Genomic DNA, 17,724 nt, shown 5'->3' on the forward strand with positions numbered 1-17,724 from the left:
GCATAATACAATAAAATAAAATCTTTAAGTGTCTTTGAACCAGTCTCCCTGTTTGTTTTACTCTAGTCCATCATGGGACCAATACTCCTTTACAAGAAATAGGATAATTTTAGAAGCCGAGTTTAAATGAGAAGCTCTCTGTTTAGAAAGGAGACATTGTCAGTCCTTGTTTAGGCATTCTTTATTCTGCGCAGGTTGGAGCTGGAAGTTGCTGCAAATCAAGCGCACTAAGCGGTAACACTAAATTTCTTCTTCTGGAAAGTAAAATTTACATGACCCCGCCTGTCTAATACATATTGCCCGCCCACCTAATGCATATTTATTTGTGTCACAAAATTTGTGGTTTTTTTCAATAAAAAATTATTTTTTATTTGTGTTTGCAATCTCACACAGTGCTTGAAACACGGAGTTCTCTTTTATTGAGCAGCTTCTCTTGTAGAAGTTACTTTACAAAAGGCGAGAAGATTCATCCTGAAGACACTTAATTCAGTTTGAAGACACCCATGGGGGAGCCACCGGCAGGCGTTCCTCCTCCATTCCCCCCCGTTCTGATGCCTTAAAATCTATATTACAGAAGATTTTCGTATAGCTCATCAGTACATTTAGCTTACTAGGTAGCTTTGTGCAGGATTTTTTGAAGAGCTGTTTGGCATTCTTTATTAAGAATTTCAACAAACAAGGGGCTTTAATGAGGTGAAGAGGTTTTCTATCTGTAAAACGTACTGAGAAACAGGCACAACACCTGATACAAGCAATCCGAAGCTGCTCAGAAGCCTTGAAACCGTTCCAGAAAGTGTGATGCTATGCCAAAGACCAAGGAACAAGATGAGGAAGACAAGGATAAGGGGACCACCGACTCCAATTCGGGAGGCGTGTCTGAGGCGGGACGGGGGCGGTCCGATGAGAGGGGTGGGTTTGGGGATGGGTGTAACCGACGAGGTAACGGCCAAATATTGTAATTAAAACTGAATATTGTAATTAGATGGTAGTGTAGAGTTGTAACACCAATGTATTCGGTATGCAACCTTTGTGAAATATTCCCGTGATGCCTTAAATACGTATTATAATAATAATTGCCAGTCTTCGCGAGCGAAGATTTGGGAAAGGTCATTAACCCTTCGAGCCTGCGCAGTGGATTTTTTTAGGTGAGACACAGCGTGCGCTGAACTGAGCTTGTTTAGAGTGACCTTCTCTTAGATGGATTGCCGCACAGGGCTGACGAGCTCCATCTGCCCGGGGGGCTGGGAATCGAACCCGGCTCGCAGCGGTGAGAGTCCTGCACCCTAACCACTAGACCACCAGAGGCCCCCAAATACGTATTATATAGATTTTGGTATAGCCCTTAGCAGTTTTAGTACCACTTTAGCTAAGTACCTTTGTGTTGAATTTCTGAAAATATTGTTTAACCTTCTTGTCAAGGATTCCAACAGATAAAGGCTTTTAGAGCATCTTGCCTGTAGAAGATGTGCTTAGAAAAAAAAGCCATAACAGCTTGATATAATGGAGTCAAAGCTATTCAGGGACCTCAGAAGCCTTGAAGTTGTTCCAAGAAGGGCAGAGATGATGACAAAGAGTGAGATCAGGATGAAGGAGTGGTCCTTTGCGACCTCCGACTCACATTCAAGAGGTGTGTAGAGGGTGGTACTGAGGGAAGGACAGTTTTAGAAGTGGGTCTAACAGATGAGGTAGTCCAAATATTGTAATTAGATAACAGTATAACGTTGCATAAAGTTGTAACGAACTACATATGTAGTTCGGTGTGTGTACTTTGGAAATTATTCCTATGCACCCAGTGTAAATCAACGAGTGCTTTTTGCTTTCTAAAACTCAAAAAGAATCTTAGGGTTTTTTGGCTTTTAGGCATCACCTCTGCATCCGGGCATGCCGTAATAAACGAGTGCTTTTTGCTTTCTAAAACTCAAAAATTCAGTCTAAAGAGAATTGTTTTCTGGCTTTTAGGCATCATCTACGCATGGGGCGTGCGTAATAAGATTTTTGACTTTTCTAACACTCAAAAAGAGCCTTAGAAAGTTGGGGTTTCTTTGGTTTTTAGTGATCCCCTCACTGCCGCCGCTTGCTAAGTGCTGGCAAAGCGGCGGCCGCGTGTGTGTGCGCAAGTCCCGCGAGATGACGCCGCGTTGCCGCCATGTTTGCCAGCACTAAGTGCTGGCGCGGGCGCGAGCGCCAGCTCTCGCGAGGGTCGATCGCCCCCGCCCTGCCCGCCTGCCCGGCGCGGCGGGAAGTCTCGCGAGAGCGGCGCGGGGGGCAGGGGGCAGCGGGCAGCCATGGCGGCCGAGCGGGGCCGGGGGCGGCGGCGGCGGCGGCGCGGGCGGTGCTGAGGGGGCCGCGGGGCCGCCGCGGGCGCCATGAGCCAGGGCGGCGGGGCCGCCGGCGAGAGCGGCGAGCCGGAGGCCAAGCTGCTGCACACCAAGCGGCTGTACCGGTGAGGAGAGGGGCGCCGGGGATCCAGGGGAGGCTGCGGAGGGTCAGCGCGGAGTAGGGCGGGGGGCACTGGGGGAACGGGGAAGGGTCTGGGGAGGGGAACCGGGGGGGGGGAGAACGGAGCTGGGCAGGGTCAGGCGGCGTCTGGGGACTGGGGCGGGGGGATTTAGGGAGGATGGAAGGGAAGAAGGTGGGGGAGTTGTCAGGGAAGGGTTCGGGGGGGGGCTGGGGAAGGAGACTGCGGAATGGAGGGAACAGCGGGGATTAATGAGGCGGGGGGAGGAATCCAGAGGAGACCTGGGGAAACGGGGCGAGGGGGATCGGAGGCATGTTCAGGAAAGACGGGGGAAGAAGGTAGCGGGATTTAGAGAAAGATTGAAGTGAAGAACTTGGGCGGGGAATCCAGGGAAAGCATGCAGTGCAAAGGGAAAGGAGAAGGGGAAGGTTTAGGGAAGAGTGGGGAGCAGGGAAGGGGAATAAGGAGGTTGTGTGGGATCCAGAGCAACAAATGGGGGGGAACAGTGGTGAAAAGGGGCCTGGGGGCTCCAGGGAAGATGGGTCAAACCAAGGGGCGCTGGGGGATTCAGGCAAAGTGGGAGAATGGAGAGACAGGGAAGGAGGCAGGTGGGAGAGTAAGAAGGGGGTCATGGGAAAGAGGATGGGTCACACATGGGGGATGGAGAAAGGAGTTCTGTGGGATTCAGGGAGGTGGGGTGGGAGATGGTGGGGGCTGAGGGGAGAGGAGGTGTTGAGATACAGTGGAATGAGGGTGAGATGTGTGGTCATCCAGGGAGAGGGGGGCTGGAGATGGTGTCCCTGGCTTTGGCAGTAGGCAGGGATTATGTGGTAAGTGCTGGAGAAGAGGGTGGGATGAGCAGGAGCCTGAGCCAGAGCACTTTGGTGCTGTCTGGAGGGCAAGACTGCTCCAGCTGCAGATCTTCCCAATAAAACACTCCCTGGGACTCTGCTCCTGTATCCCCACACTGTGCATTGGAAATGGCATCAGAGGACAAGACTGGGGCAATCGTGCTAGCCTCAGTGAGCCCAGCCCCTGATGGGATGAGGTGTCCCATGGGATGAGGGTGTCCTGCTGTCAGCCTCGAGCTGCCTCTGTTCCACTCATGCCTTATGTTGTGAGGGTGGCCCAGAAGTTGCCCTCTTCTGGCTCCAGCTCTCTGTCAGTACAGCAGACCCGTGGTGGAGTTCCAGCAGAAACAGTGGGTTTCAAAGATGAGCCAAGTGATGAAGACAAGACATGGATTTTACATTGGGGTCTGTTTCTTTTTGTCTCGGTGACATTGGCCATGTCCTTTCACCTTGTGGAACCTCACTGCCCTCCTGCAGCAGGGCAGGCTTTGCCTCCTGCTGGGGCCTCTGGCAGGGTCCATGCCCAGGAATACCAGGCAGTAACTGCAGGTTTGAGTGCTGGTTACTGGAATTTCTCTGTTTCCATCATGTGTTCGGTGCAAATACTTTCCTGCACTTTGAAGGTGCAGTGGCTGCATTTCTTGGCACTGGAATGGCCTGTGACCAGATGAGGGATTGTCATCCAGACAAGGAAGGGTTGCTTCTGTTTGAATTTTTTTGGCAGAATAAGGTGTGTGGTTGCTTCGGAGCATTTTTACATTCATGGCGAGGCTTCGCGAACGAAGATTTGGGAAGGCTCTATCCACATTTGTTACAGGCACGTTGGTGACTTATGAGGCCAATACGAGACAGACACATCCGATTGCAAAAGGCACAGCAGAAAGACTCCTTAGATGGTGTATTCTGCAAAACATGGTTCTTTCTGCGTTGCCTTTTCTCCTCGAGAGTGATCCTGCGTGAGTTCTCAAAGGAAGCAGCAGCGTTACAGATGCTGCATGTAGCCCCCGATTTGAGGCCAGAGTAGACCAGTTATGATGATCAATATGGCCAAGGCTGAGATGTTGTTTCAGGGAGTCCTTATATCTTTTCTTCGGGGCTCCTCTCTTGCGGCAGCCAGTGGCAAGTTCACCATAAAGCAAGATCTTAGGGAGGCGGTGGTTGGTCCTTCATCCTGGAGATGTGCCCTGCCCATTGCAGCTGTGTTCTCATCAACATGGCCTCAATGCCTCAATGCCTGTGACTGCTGCTTGTTCTAGAACAGATGGATTGGTCACATCATCTGACCAGTGGATGTTTAGGATTGTACGGAGGCAGCGTTGATGGAAACGTTCGAGGAGTCGCAGGTGGTGGCGATAGATGACCCATGATTCGGAACCATACAAGAGCGTAGACAACACTATGGCTCTGTAAACACTGATCTTGGTACTTTTCTTCAAGTGTTTATTACGCCATACTCTTTTGTGGAGTTTTCCAAAAGCACTATATGCCTTTGCCAACCTGTTGTCTATCTCTCTGTCAATCTTACTGTCCAAGGAGATGAGGCTGCCTAGGTAATTAAACTGCTGGACTGATTTGAGTTCTGATTGGCCAATGGTGATGTGGGGATGATGGGGGACTTCCTGAGGTGCAGGTTGATGGAGAACCTCTGTCTTCTTTAAGCTGACTTCCAGCCCAAAGAGCTCAGCAGCATCTGCAAAGCAGGATGTTAAATGCTGCAGAGCTACCCCATCTCCTGCAGGGACGGCTCTTCTTTAGCTAGGAGGAAGGAAGCATTGTGATTTCAGTGCAGAATTTGTAGTACCTGCAGTGGCCACAAATTTCCTTCTCCGTAGCTGAGAGCTCTGTGAGCAAGTTCCCACCTCAACAGTCTCCTGTCAGTCCTTCTGTTTGAGCCTGGACTGGGGTTGGGTGAAGCAGGACCTTCCTGCCCTGGGAGCAGCCCGTTGGGTTGTGTGGTCAGTGTGGTCTCTGGGAACTCGTGGCTGTTGCATCAAGCGGCGCCTTTGAGTCACAGGTGTGAATTGTCACAGTCTCAGCTCTGCACTGTGATCCCGTGGGATCAGTGTTGTGTTTGCCTGTGGGAGTTGAGTTCAGGTCCCCACGGTCCTTGGCAGCATGTTTGAGTGTCCTTTCGGAGAGGAGGGTGTCCATTGCTCTTATAGGGTGCTCCTAGATCTTTTCCAAATCTTCCTGTATTGATAGTTCCCAAGTTTCACCTTAGAATGTGGCAACTGGATTATCCTGGGTACTCTTTTACAATGCATGTTGTAGCTTTGGGTGACCAGGTTTATTTGACAGGTTTCTAGGTAACAATTAGCTTGTTACTTGGTGTTACTCTTCCTGTCTAGAGCCTATTCCGGGCACTGTAATTTGTGACTGACACGTGCCAGAGCAGAGATGAACGGCTGCAGGTCTTTTCCCTGAGGAATGTCTTACTCCTCAGAGGCTGTGGCTCTTAGTGATGTATTAAATAAAGAAACAGAGAGGGGACAAATAATTCTGCCTGCTGTTCTGCCCCATCCCAGACTGTTAATGGCACAGAGGGAAGGGGACAGATCGGTGTCTGCGTGTCTGGAGAGGACTTGGCACTGGCCTGTTTCCACCCTGCCTGGCTCCATGTGCTGTACTTGATTCTTTTAATAGACTGGCATCTGATTTGCCTCCTCTGTGGCTCTGATGTGCTGTCTGAAAGCAACATTTAAACCCAGCAGGTAGAAAAATGGGTCCTGGGACAGGATTTGGCCTCTTAACTGCCAAGTAAAGTTCAGCCCATGGTCTCAGGCCAGTCCGGGCACAGATGCTGAAGGGCATTTTTACCAGTGCATGGTCCATAGGGCCTGCATTGCTGTTTTCCAACATTTCTGCAGTGAGGCTGGTTCCTGTACCTTTTGTCCTCACTGAGTCCCCTTTCCTCTGCACTTCAGATCCTGGCAGGTCATCACCAGCTGTCAGAGATTCTGCTTTGCTCCTGCTTCCTCCTCTTCAAGCAGCACCACGGGGCCTGTGTGGACAAGTCTACGTTTTAGTGTGGGGCCTGTCTTAGGGCTCAGGAACCACATCCCGACCTGTAAACCTTGCTGCTCTCCAGTCACCAACTCCCTCTTCCTTTACAAACTCTGGAAGAACAGCAGAGGCACCGAGTGTCTGCATGTGCCCATCCTGGGCTGTTGTAGGAAACAAGGTTGTACAGGAGATGCCCTCTGGGCCACCTTGAGGGGAAAGTGAAATACCTTTCAGTGTCCCTGATCAGCCCATCCCTGGAAGGAAACTTTTCTGTACTTCTAATTTGGCAGGGCTTTGAGTCCTGGTGCATATAAGTAGGCTTTCCTTCACGGCTCGATCACATTTCTTGCCCATGGATACTGTTGGCAGGTCAATAGCTGTCTGTTTGCTGGTCACTGGGAAGGGGCTCTGGCAACTGCTCTTCGAGAAATTCCTGCCATTTCAGGAGTGTTGTGCTGCATTTCTGACACTGCTGAACTCAGGGGGATTCTTAGACGAAGTTTTGTGACCCTTCCTTAGGATATAAGAAAATCAGAGCCTTATTTGGCTGTGAGAGAACTTGGACTGTGTGCCCATAAGGGAATTTGAGTGGAATAAATGTCAGGAGAAGGAGACAGTGTTGAGGCTCCAAATACAGTTAACTTGCACGTGAAGGTTTGGACACTGGTGCTCACACCTGTGAATGTGGTTTTACAGCTGCTTTGAAGAGGTGGAGTCTGCCCATATCGGAAAGCAACAGCTGTAGTTTTCCTATAGTTCTCCCTGGGAATCAAATGAACCAGCAGTTCCCTTTTCCCCTGGTCACCCTCCTGCACAGGAAGCCAGTCAGCTCCTGATGCGCTGGGAAGGGCTCTGAGAGCCGCAGCCAGGACAGCAGTCCCAGGCTGCAGTGAGGAGATGTGCGGGGCCTGTGCTTTGTGGGGAAACTAAACTGGAGGAGGCTTGTTAGTGTGCCCCCACCCCACTACGAGCTTGTCTGGATGCTGCATGCTCAGTGCCTGTTACCTGTCAACCAAAATATTTTTTATTCACTTCCTTGCTGTTGAAGGTATTGGGCTGTCAGAGGTTGCAAAGGCCCTTCAGGCTGTGTGAGAAAGAGGTCAGTGAGCAGGAGGGGCTGGATGTTGAGGACGTAGCAGGACGTAGTGTGATTCTTACTCTCTCCTTGGTTTTCGTCATGATTATTCAGGAAGAAGTTTGTTCAACTTTGTAGTGTTTTGATCTCTCAAGGCATTGCATAAGGCACTCCTGTTCCCCATGCTTCCTTCTTCTGTCAGGTTCTGTGGTTACTGAAATGACATTTCCAGTTACCTGGGGTGAGAGGCTTCTTGTGGCATGGCAGGAGATGGGACATTTCCTCTTCGAGCTCTGGAATGTCCTGTTTTTTTTTCAGGGAGGTTCCTTTTGTTGTCGTGGGTTTGTGAAGGAAGATTGGCTTTTCTGGGAAGGGACTGACGTAGAAAACTATCAGTTACTTTGCAGTAATATCTGTAGTTTTCAAGGAAGTGGTGGTGGTTTCAGTCTCCCCAGGGCTCGCAGGCTGTGTCTTATTTTGGTCCTGTGCTCCATCTGACCATCAGTGCACTAGCAGCAGGTTCAGTCACGACGTGGTGCTGCAAGTGTGACAGGGCAGTTCCCGTTTAGCAGGCATGGAGATTTTGGGAGGGGGAGCAGTCTGGCCACAGCATCTCAGGAGTTTACTCTGATGCTGCCCAGTTCTGTGTTTGACAAGCACATCACGGCTTCTTCAGCTCCTTGTTCCAACAGCTCTCAGGCTGTGATGGGCTCAGCTCAGGTGTGGGGCAAACAAGGAATGACAATGGGCCGAGGGGGAGAACTAGGATTGGTGGAATTTGTGGCTGATGGCTTGAGGGATGGCTTGCTTAAAGAGGAGTAGAGTCAACAGCTGGGAAGAGTTGACTTCAGGAGTGTGTTTAGTGACCTTGGATAGGGGCAGAGCACAGGCAGGGGTTGGAGGTGACTTCTTGTGTCACAAGGGTTGACGGTCGATTGTGCGTTATCGAGCGGTCCATGAGCTATTGATGAGGTTCTTTCTGTCAGCACTAATGCTGCTGAAAGTCCCTGGGACCATTTCACTGCAGCATTTGGAATGGTCTGATTTGTTCACAACTTACAAACTTTTGAGTGCTTGAGTTTTGCACGTGGTGTGGGATTCTTCCTCCAAGAGGAAAGTCTTGGGCAGTGATTCACAGAAGTATTTCTGCATGACTCAAAAAGTTTGGAGGTTGCTTGCTCTCTCTTAGCTGGCTTTTGGGGGGAAAAAACCTCAAAACAAATTTCCTCTTTTAGACTGGGTTTGAATATCTCTGTTACCTGTCACTGAGACTTCTTTAAGGGTTTTAACCAGTGAATCCTTGTAGCGAAGACAGGGAAGTTTTGGGAAATGAGTGATTTGACTTGCCTCCCTTCATAGGCAAGTTGGTAAGGAAGCAGGAATTGGTGGAGGTTTGATTCTTCCTATCAAAATAGTGATTGTTAGCATTCAGTCAGTTGTTTTAATCACACAGTGGCTGTGGTGTGGTGTTACAGGGTGGTGTGCTGACAGTGGAACTAACTTGGACACCCCAGTGATCCCAGCTCACCCACCGTCCTGAAACTCTTGGTTCTGTGTTCCCATGCAGGGCAGTGGTTGAGGCCGTGCATCGACTGGATCTCATCCTTGGCAATAAGGCAGCGTATCAGGACGTGTTCAAGCCAGAGAACATCAGCTTGAGGAACAAGTAAGTTGGGCAGGATACTTGTGTTTTGTGTTTGGCTGGGGAAAATCCGTGTGAAGCAACACGTGGAGCTGTTGAATCTGGAGTTTCTCAGTGTATTTGGTTTGTTGTGTGCCTGTTGACCTGGGATTCCTCCAGATTTTGGAAGCAGAGGCTGGATTTCAGACCTGCATTTGATCAGCATTAACCACACAGTCTGTAGCTGGATGCTTTCCTGGGTGTCACTGATAGAAATAAATTGTCTTTGTGTTGACTGGTTCCTTCCTTGTAATAAAAACTGTGGGGCAGAAACTTTTTACTTATGTGTGGCATCTTTTATCAGGTTTGGGGGGTGCAAAGCAGAGAGGATTATTCTTACTCATTTTTTAAGCTGTCAAGCCAATTCTTGTCATTACTGCACTTTAGGAAGTCACTGTTGGCCAGCTGAGCCCAGAGTACTGGTTTGGGTGTACAGCTTTTCCAGGTGCTCTTTTGTGGGAGTGATCCAGGCTGTATCATCACCCCATGTCCTAGCTTAGCCATCGTAATGGATTCGGATGCTTCTGTAGTGGATTCCATGCTTCTGTAGTGGATTCCATGCTTCTGTAGTGGATTCCATGCTTCTGTAGTGGATTCCATGCTTCTGTAGTGGCAGCTGTGCTTGAGGCTGCAGCAGCTCACTGTGAATGCTCTGCTGTCTGTCCCAGGCTGCGGGAGCTGTGTGTGAAGCTGATGTTCCTGCATCCAGTGGATTATGGAAGAAAAGCAGAAGAACTGCTCTGGAGAAAAGTTTACTATGAAGTTATCCAGCTCATTAAAACAAATAAAAAGGCAGGTATCTATGGCTCTGGCATGAGAAGGTCCGTGGTTGCGCAGTGAATAAGGCCAAGTTGAAAGCTTCATCTGCTTGGAGAAGTTGTGGTCTGAGTCCAGGGCGGGAAGCTGAGGGCTCCCGAATTATTATGGAGCTTCCCTGTGCCTTTAGCAGTGGGCAGGTAAGTGCTAACAGGCTGCCGAGAGAGCTGCCATCGCAGAGGGCTTTTCAACAGAATTCGCTGATTTTTTTGTGTTCCTCACTTCATAAGACAGATCTCTCCATGTAGAGCAGTGGTTTTAAGAGGCTTCATCAGTAGTTCTGATTGTTTTTATGAGAGTTGATCACTGGAAGGTCCTCACAGTGTTTCGATGCTGTGAGCTCTCCTGGTCATCCAGGGGTCGGGGCATATTTAAGGTGCTCTAACCAAGCAGCTTGATTTTATTTGTTGTTGCAAGTATTTCTCCTTGATGTTGACCCTTAGTAAACACCACCAGGGGCAACAGTGTTGAGCAGGAGGTACAGAGCTGTGCAAAACCACTTAACAGCTGAGCTACCCACTGTCTTGCTTCCTAGACTGCATTAACGTGCTCCTTTTCCTTCTCGCAGCACATCCACAGCCGCAGCACTCTGGAGTGCGCGTACCGGACTCACCTGGTGGCTGGCATAGGGTTTTACCAGCACCTCCTGCTCTACATCCAGTCCCACTACCAGCTGGAGCTGCAGTGCTGCATCGACTGGACGCACGTGACGGACCCTCTCATAGGTTTGTGCTTGTGGGCTTGTGGGCAGGGCTGAATCCCAGACAGGTGGCCTCACCTTGCACGAGTCCATCTTTGTTTCAGCATTCAAGGGATTATTAGCAAGTTATCTGCTTAGAACAGACTGTCCTGCTTTCTTCTCTATGGCACTTCTTTTTTATAATACTATATTAAGGAAGAAAGAAGGGTTTCTAGCAGAAAAAAGTGTTAGAAAATTATTTAGTAAGTGTCTGACAATGGCAGATTTTTATGGAAAATTGAAGAGCTCTGCTGACTGTACAGAATGTTTTTAAAAGCTTAATTAAAACAGACAGAGGAATAGGTTCTTGAAATCAACACATTTCTTTCAGTACATCCTAGTCACTGTTAGACACTGTTCCTCTTCTTGATCCCTCTTCTGTCTGTGCTCTCTTCACTGTCTGGCTTTAAAACCACTATTGGGTATTGGACAGGAGGGTCCTGTAGCTCATGTCAGCTGGCTCAGGTGATCTCTGTGCATGCCCTTGGGTGCAGGGGAATCTGAGGTATTGTACCTGTTAGGGGAGGAAGAATAAGAGTGTTTACAGTCCTGAAGCAGCTCAAGGCCGCCTGTGCATTCACATCCTCAGTTGCCTTGTAGTGGTCTGTGTCCATTTGCCTTTGGTTGTGCTTGGTGGCCTCAAGGCTCATGTTTCTGTTTGGGTGGGTCCGGGTGAGAAATGGAACCTCCATGTGTTTTGTGAACTCTATTAGCAAGGGTTAAACTGATACGCTTAAAGCTGGCAGGGGGTAGGAAGGCAACACCTGGCTAAGAAAAGTTAGTGTGTCTTTAGAAAAAGAAGGGGTTTAGGTGCTGAGATCCTACTGTTAGTTCTGGGACATGATGGTATCACTATCAGCTTTGAAATGTTTGTTTACAAGGCAGATGTTCCTGGCAACTGTTGCTTTGAGAAATGTATCTCAGTACTGCAGAATTAATAAATCCTCAAAGTGCACATTCCAGGTGGGTTTGTACCCTGAGGGATGATTGCATGTGAAAAGCTCCCCTTGTTCAAGTTTCTTGGTGTGTTTGGACTCTTTAATTAAAAGGATGTGGCAGGTGGGCATGTAACTGGAGAATAGAGATGGAACCCTGCCTATCCAGAAGTGATGGATGTGAAAGGATCCGGTATGAACCACAGATTGGGGTGGGCACAACTCGATGGTTGTGTGAATGGGAGCAAGAGGATTCAGAGCAAAAAAAGGGAGAGTAGGTCCAACAGCACACGTGGACACAGATTTAAGGCTGTGTATTTTTATAATGCCACTCATACAACACCTGTTGGTAAGTGGGAACAGCTCCTCACTGCAGTCTCCAGATTTCATTTTGACCCTTTTAACCTCAGCCAGGGGGGAGGGAGAGTGAGGACTGGATCAGTCTTAAAAATCTTCTTTGGGATTCCTGCATGAGGGAACTTTCTCCTCCAGAAGGTGGGAGTCTTTGGCAGCAGGAAGACTGAACCCAGCCTTAGCCTGTGCTGTGAGTGGCCCGGTGGACACTCTCCTGGGAGGAGGCGCAGGCGCAGCAGCCTTTGCCTCCTGATCTGTGGCCGAACTGTGGCCATGCTGGCTGGGTGGAGGTGGGACGTGCCCTTCCCAGGAACTGAGTCACGTTTGATGACTTCAGTTAGTTCAGATCAGCTGGCTGCAGCCTTCCCCTGTTGCTTTTGACACTTTCCACTGCCTGAACTGCCTTTTCTTTGTAAGTTTAGTGTAGAATAGACAAGGCTATTTCAGTTGGAAGGGATCTACAACAATTTTCTGGTCTAACTGCCTGAGCAACTCAGGGCTGACCAGGAGTTAAAGCATGTTGCCAGGGACATTGTCCAAATGCCTTTTAAACACTGACAGGCCTAGGGCATTAACCAGCTCTCTAGGAAGCCCATTCCACGGTGTGACCACCCTCTTGGTAAAGAGAGGCTTCCTTATGTTCAGTCTAAACCTTTCTTGATGCAGCTTTGAACCATTCCCATGCATCCTATCATTGGATGCCAGGGAGAAGAGACTGACACCTTCACCTCTTCAGGAAGCTCCAGAGAGTGATGAGGTCTCCCCCAGCCTCTTCTCCAACCTAGAGAAGCCCGGAGATGATGGCCACTCCTCCCAGGGTGTGCCTTCCAACCCTGTCACCAACTTGGTTCCCTCCTGGATGCAAAGGCAGCGTTGTCCAGAGGCAGTTCTCTCTAACTGACTCCAGCTGCCCTGTCCACAGCACAGATTTCTGTCCTGATTTTTCCTTCTTTTACTTCTCTTTTGGTTGGCCAGTGCTAAGTCTAGATCTTGGTCTTGAGACAATGAATTTATTTCCATCTTCAGTGTTGGGAAGGGTCTGTCCCTGTTGTGTGCTGCTGCCCAGTGCCAGTGCACGGAGTTTGTTTGGCTTCCAGGGATATGTGCCCGCTCCCATCCAAAGGCCTCATTAGCCATGCTAATGAAATCAACTTTAGTAGCTTGTGTTCAGTCCTGCATTGACATGATCATATGATCCTGTAGACAGGAATTGGCCTTTGTCCTCTCATCTGAGGGTAGATGGAGCCAGGTCACTGCAGCAGACCTTGTAGACAAGGTGACATCATTTATTTCTGTGACTGTTGGTGATGTGGTCACACACACTGCTCCGGTCAGCAGGGTGTCCAAGGCAGGTGGGTGAGCAGCAGTGTCTGTGAGTATTTTCTCTGTTTATTTTCCACGTTTTGACAACAAGAGTGACCCAGGGCTGCTCTATAAGGTGCCCCAGACAGCAGTCAGCAGTGGGGTCTGACTGTGGGGGCTTTGATTTGGGTGTCTTGGGCAGAGGCATGGGTGGCTCCTGTGTCTTCCCAGCAGCCTCCACCCGGTGCTGTAAGTGATTTCATGTTTACTTGTAGGCTGCAAGAAGCCCGTGTCTGCATCGGAGAAGGAGATGGAGTGGGCACAGATGGCATGTCACCGATGTCTAGTTTACCTGGGAGATCTAGGTAAGAACAGCATTGCCTCTCAGGGCAGCCTTTGAAACAGGAAAAAGATGGTGCCTGTACCATGCAAGGCCGTCACTGTTAGGCACCAGTTGAGGTTACTTGCAGATTCTGTTTCCCTCTGACCCCTTTGTCACAGGATAAGCTGAAATCCTCATGGCTGAACTGCTGTGAGTTGCAGGAGCTTTGGTTTTCGGCAGGTAGATGAGGAGTTTGCTGCTGATAACCAGCTGTGAGTGTGTAAAAATGGAAGCCTTTTCTTTTATTTACGTGGTTTGGACAGTGTAAAGGAAACTCAAAGCAAGTTGACTGCTCAGTTCTGACTTGCTTTATGGAGCCACTGCCATCAGCACCAGTGGGACAGAAAATCAGATTTAAGCAATATTGTGCATCAGTCCAGAGTTTTGCTACTGCAAGGCCCCAGGTTTTTTGTCATTGTGCCTGGCTGTGTGTCATGCTTTTTATAGCAGGCATGTCTGTCCCACAGTGACGCCCTCCTGAAGTGTGTGGTGTGTCAGCTTCTTGATTGTGAACATGTGGGAGTGAGCATGTACTGTGTAGAAAGCAGCTCTTGAAAGTGCGGCGTGGGTACGTGTGTCTGACACTCTGCAGCCTCCGAGCTGGTGAAAGCTGTTTGGGGTTATCATTGTGCATGAATCAGCCTGAAGATGGCATTGCAAATAAATATCTTGTGGGGTAGTAAGAATGACTTACCTGAGTGGTGGGAGAGAAACATGTTCACCTCTTCACAGTGCTGTCACCTAAGGTTTTCAAAATGCCTATGTTTTTCAAAAAACAGAAAAAAAAAAGAAAAGAAAAAAATTAATAAAGTCCGGTCTAGCCACAGCCAGATATTTTATTAAGTCAGCTGACTTGACTTAGATTTCACACTCTGCTGTAGTAGAATATAGTCTGAGGTATTGGAAAATAGAGCACAACTCTGAGTTACTTCAAGGATAGATGAATAACATGGAGCAGAACATCTTCGCTTTGCTCACGTGCTGCTGCAAGCGCGGAGGGCCCCCACCGGAAGGGGCAGAGCTTGTGTGTGGTGTGAGCAGGTACAAAAAACTTCAGACAGGCCTGGCAAACCTTGTGTGTTGTGTTTGCCAAGAACAGTTCTTTGATGGATTTGTTGACTTGGCCAGTATGTCAATTATTGTCATGTCTTTAATCTGTAGGGAAACTGTGCTGTGCTGCAGTGGGGAAGAGCAGGCGCTGCCTTCGGGTTTCTGATGTGCGGTGTGTGGTTTCCTTTCAGCTCGCTACCAGAATGAGCTGGCAGGTGTGGACACGGAGCTGCTGGCGGAGCGGTTTTACTATCAAGCCCTTTCTGTTGCACCACAAATTGGTGAGTGACTTACCATGAATTTTTAGTTGTTAAAACTGTGTTGCCGCAACCTGAAAACAATGTGGTACTGCACCGGTCAGGTTTATGTCCTGCAGCTGGGAGAGGAGTGGTTTTATCCTCTGGCTAGGATTGCTTCCTTTGAGAACCTCTCTTGCTGGCAAGCCAAAGAGAGGAGTTAAAGCCAGGGCGCTCCTTGTCAGTGACTTCACCTTACTCATCTGAGAACCTCTGAGAAGCTCAGACTTCCCTGAGTGTGGTGACATTGTGCCTGTCGACTGAGGGCAGATCCAGCTCTCCACTGCCAGGAGCAGAGCATTATTGGTCACGTCCCACGTTTTACACCTGCAAAAAAAAACTCTTGTGCTGTTTCCTCCTTCAGAAGTGCCTCCTTCTGGGAACACATTGGCACTGGAGTGGAGGGCCTGTCTTACTTTAAAGTATGCATTTCCAGCCAAGTGTTCTCTCCATGCTGTCTTTGAGCTGTTTTGATAGGCTGGTCTCAAATAAGTGACAATAATTTCTGCACTACAGTAAGCTGGAGCAGAGCTCTCAGATGCTGATAAGGTGATGTCTGTGTCGAGAAATACGGAGTCAAGGCTGCGGCATTGTTAATACAGAGGAGGAGGCATTGTTTGCTCTGCTCTCTTATGTAGATAACTGGCAGAAGGTGGGGAGTATCTAAAAGCTCTGTAAAACAGAAAACAAAGCCTGGATGGCAGAAGGATTTAGTCCAGACCTTTGTACTGCAGCTTTACTACTGTTTGTGTCTTCTGGCTTTCTTCCTATGTGGAAACGTAGTGAGGGGGAAAGGATCTACTTTTCATCAGGGCTATTGGAGAATTCCATGTGAATTCCATTGCCCTTCTCCTTCCTGACAGGAATGCCCTTCAACCAGCTGGGGACATTGGCAGGCAGCAAATACTACAATGTGGAAGCAACCTACTGCTACTTACGCTGGTGAGTGCCTGTGGGTCTGGGCGTCCTGGGCTGTGGAGCAGTGTGCTGCTGCTGCAGGTGCCGGATCCTCTTTGCCTTCACTTTGGACTTGGGACTGTTTTCAGCAGATGAATTACAGGGGAAGGGAAAGAGATGGGTTTAGTTCACCCTTGAGCAGGGCTGGTAATGAGAGCAAGCCTCAGTCAAACCAAACCATCGTGCTGGTCACTAAACTTCTGTGCAGGGCTGCACCTGGAGGGCTTCACCTGAGCCCTCTCCTTAGCTGAAGAGCCAGGCAGGAAGGGATGTGGAGGTACTGAGGGAGGCACCCTGCCAAGTGAGGTGGGTGGAATTCAGTTACCTGAACCTGGCCTGAAGGCACCGATATGAGGTGTGTAAGCCAGGCAGGTGGGAGCTGTGGGGCAGCTAAAGTCGGGTTTGCAGCTGTCAGTGGGAGTTAAGTTGCCCAGTGTGTGCCAACAGCAGCACTTGGTACCTGTCCTTGTGCCTCAATGCCTGAGTAACTTGCTAGTGAGTTAAAGACATGAAATAGGAGCAGCCTTGTAGCAAAGTAGCTTCTGCTGTGTCTTTTGTGTCTCAGCATCCAGTCTGAAGTGTCCTTCGAAGGTGCCTATGGGAACCTGAAGCGGCTGTATGACAAAGCAGCCAAGATGTATCACCAGCTGAAGAAATGTGAAACCAGGAAGTTGTCTCCAAGCAAGAAACGGTAAGAAGGGAAAGAAAAGGAGAGGGTTGCAGGCTGAGGGTTTGCAGTGCCACCAGTGTCATCCTCTGGGTTGAGAGTAGTGTCTTTGTGGGAAGTGGAACCAGTAGATGGGCCATTTGATGCGGTGACTGCTCCCAGAATTTCAAGAGCCCCACTCTAGATCCCATTCTTGATGTCTCAGGTCATAATTTCAGGAAAAAAGCTAAATGCCAGGTTTAGTTTGAGATGAGAGATTTTTTTCACTCTCCCCTGGAGTTGGGGCCTGTTTATAAGGGTTGGGGCATATTGGTGAAAGTTGACAGTGTATAAACTGTCTTCTTTCCCTCCACTTTCATCAGAATGCAGCTTTCAGTTGAGACCTAGTTTACCTGTTAACAGAGCTCTGTGAGACCAGACCATCTCTGATGAGGCACCTGCTTTACAGTGTTTTCTTTTCCATCTCTTTAGAGGCAAAGACATTAAGAGGTTGCTGGTGAGCTTCATGTACCTGCAGAGTCTTTTGCAGCCAAAGAGCAGGTAAGGTTATGGCAGATTACATCTTCTGTTGATAACTGACAGTAGCAGGCACTTGGAATTGTTATTCCCTGTCGGATAATGGTGCCTGTGCTGAGGCTTTCTGCCAAAAGATCCAAGACTTCAGACTATTTGTACAGGGTAGGCTGCAATACCAAAGGGTTGATTTCTTTGTCTAAATCGAGCCAGTACTCAGTAAGTGTTGAACTCCTGAGCCTCGCAGCTGTCTCTGTGCTGTACCGTACCTTTGGTGTTTGCTTCCCTTGTGCAGTCATCAAATGCTATCTCCTGGCAAGCCCTGGATTTGGGCTGATGGGACAGCAAAGAGTCACCATCCACACATGTGCAGGGCTGTTCACTGCACTTGGAAATCTGTAACCAAACACCTTGTTCAAGGAAACAAACAGCAAAACCTGGTTGTTAGCTGTGTGATTTTTGGTTTTTTGGTTTTTTTTCCTTGGATTTTCTCTGACTCTGCTGGAGGTTTTCAGGTGATTGTAAATTAACCTCTAACTGCTTGAAATAGAGCAAGTGTTTTAATGGGCTTAGACACAGGCTGCACCTAAAGTCACTGTGGAATGTTTTAGGTTCAAAGGGACCCTGTGGGGGTCCAGTTCTCCT

General features: G+C 49.0%; 1 protein-coding gene across 2 annotated transcripts in view; it reads left to right on the plus strand.

Annotated features, from left to right (window-relative positions):
- Nucleotides 1-2,353: 2,353 nt before the first annotated feature.
- The window catches only part of SMG5 (SMG5, nonsense mediated mRNA decay factor), a 31,940-nt gene continuing 16,569 nt past the window's right edge, over nt 2,354-17,724 (plus strand). The window contains exons 1-9 of one of the 2 annotated variants that reach the window (XM_017808587.1): nt 2,354-2,443; nt 8,955-9,053; nt 9,737-9,860; nt 10,453-10,609; nt 13,490-13,579; nt 14,838-14,927; nt 15,806-15,884; nt 16,465-16,590; nt 17,038-17,106. In XM_017808587.1, the coding sequence (XP_017664076.1) occupies nt 2,367-2,443; nt 8,955-9,053; nt 9,737-9,860; nt 10,453-10,609; nt 13,490-13,579; nt 14,838-14,927; nt 15,806-15,884; nt 16,465-16,590; nt 17,038-17,106 (911 nt within the window). In that variant the 5' untranslated portion in view covers nt 2,354-2,366. Of the gene's footprint in view, nt 2,444-8,954; nt 9,054-9,736; nt 9,861-9,903; nt 10,025-10,452; nt 10,610-13,489; nt 13,580-14,837; nt 14,928-15,805; nt 15,885-16,464; nt 16,591-17,037; nt 17,107-17,724 lie in introns of those variants that run through there. The other variant, XM_017808588.1, reaches the window with a different exon arrangement.

Source organism: Lepidothrix coronata, unplaced genomic scaffold, assembly GCF_001604755.1.
Source record: "Lepidothrix coronata isolate B3197 unplaced genomic scaffold, Lepidothrix_coronata-1.0 Scaffold23, whole genome shotgun sequence".
Taxonomy (NCBI): Eukaryota; Metazoa; Chordata; class Aves; order Passeriformes; family Pipridae; genus Lepidothrix; species Lepidothrix coronata.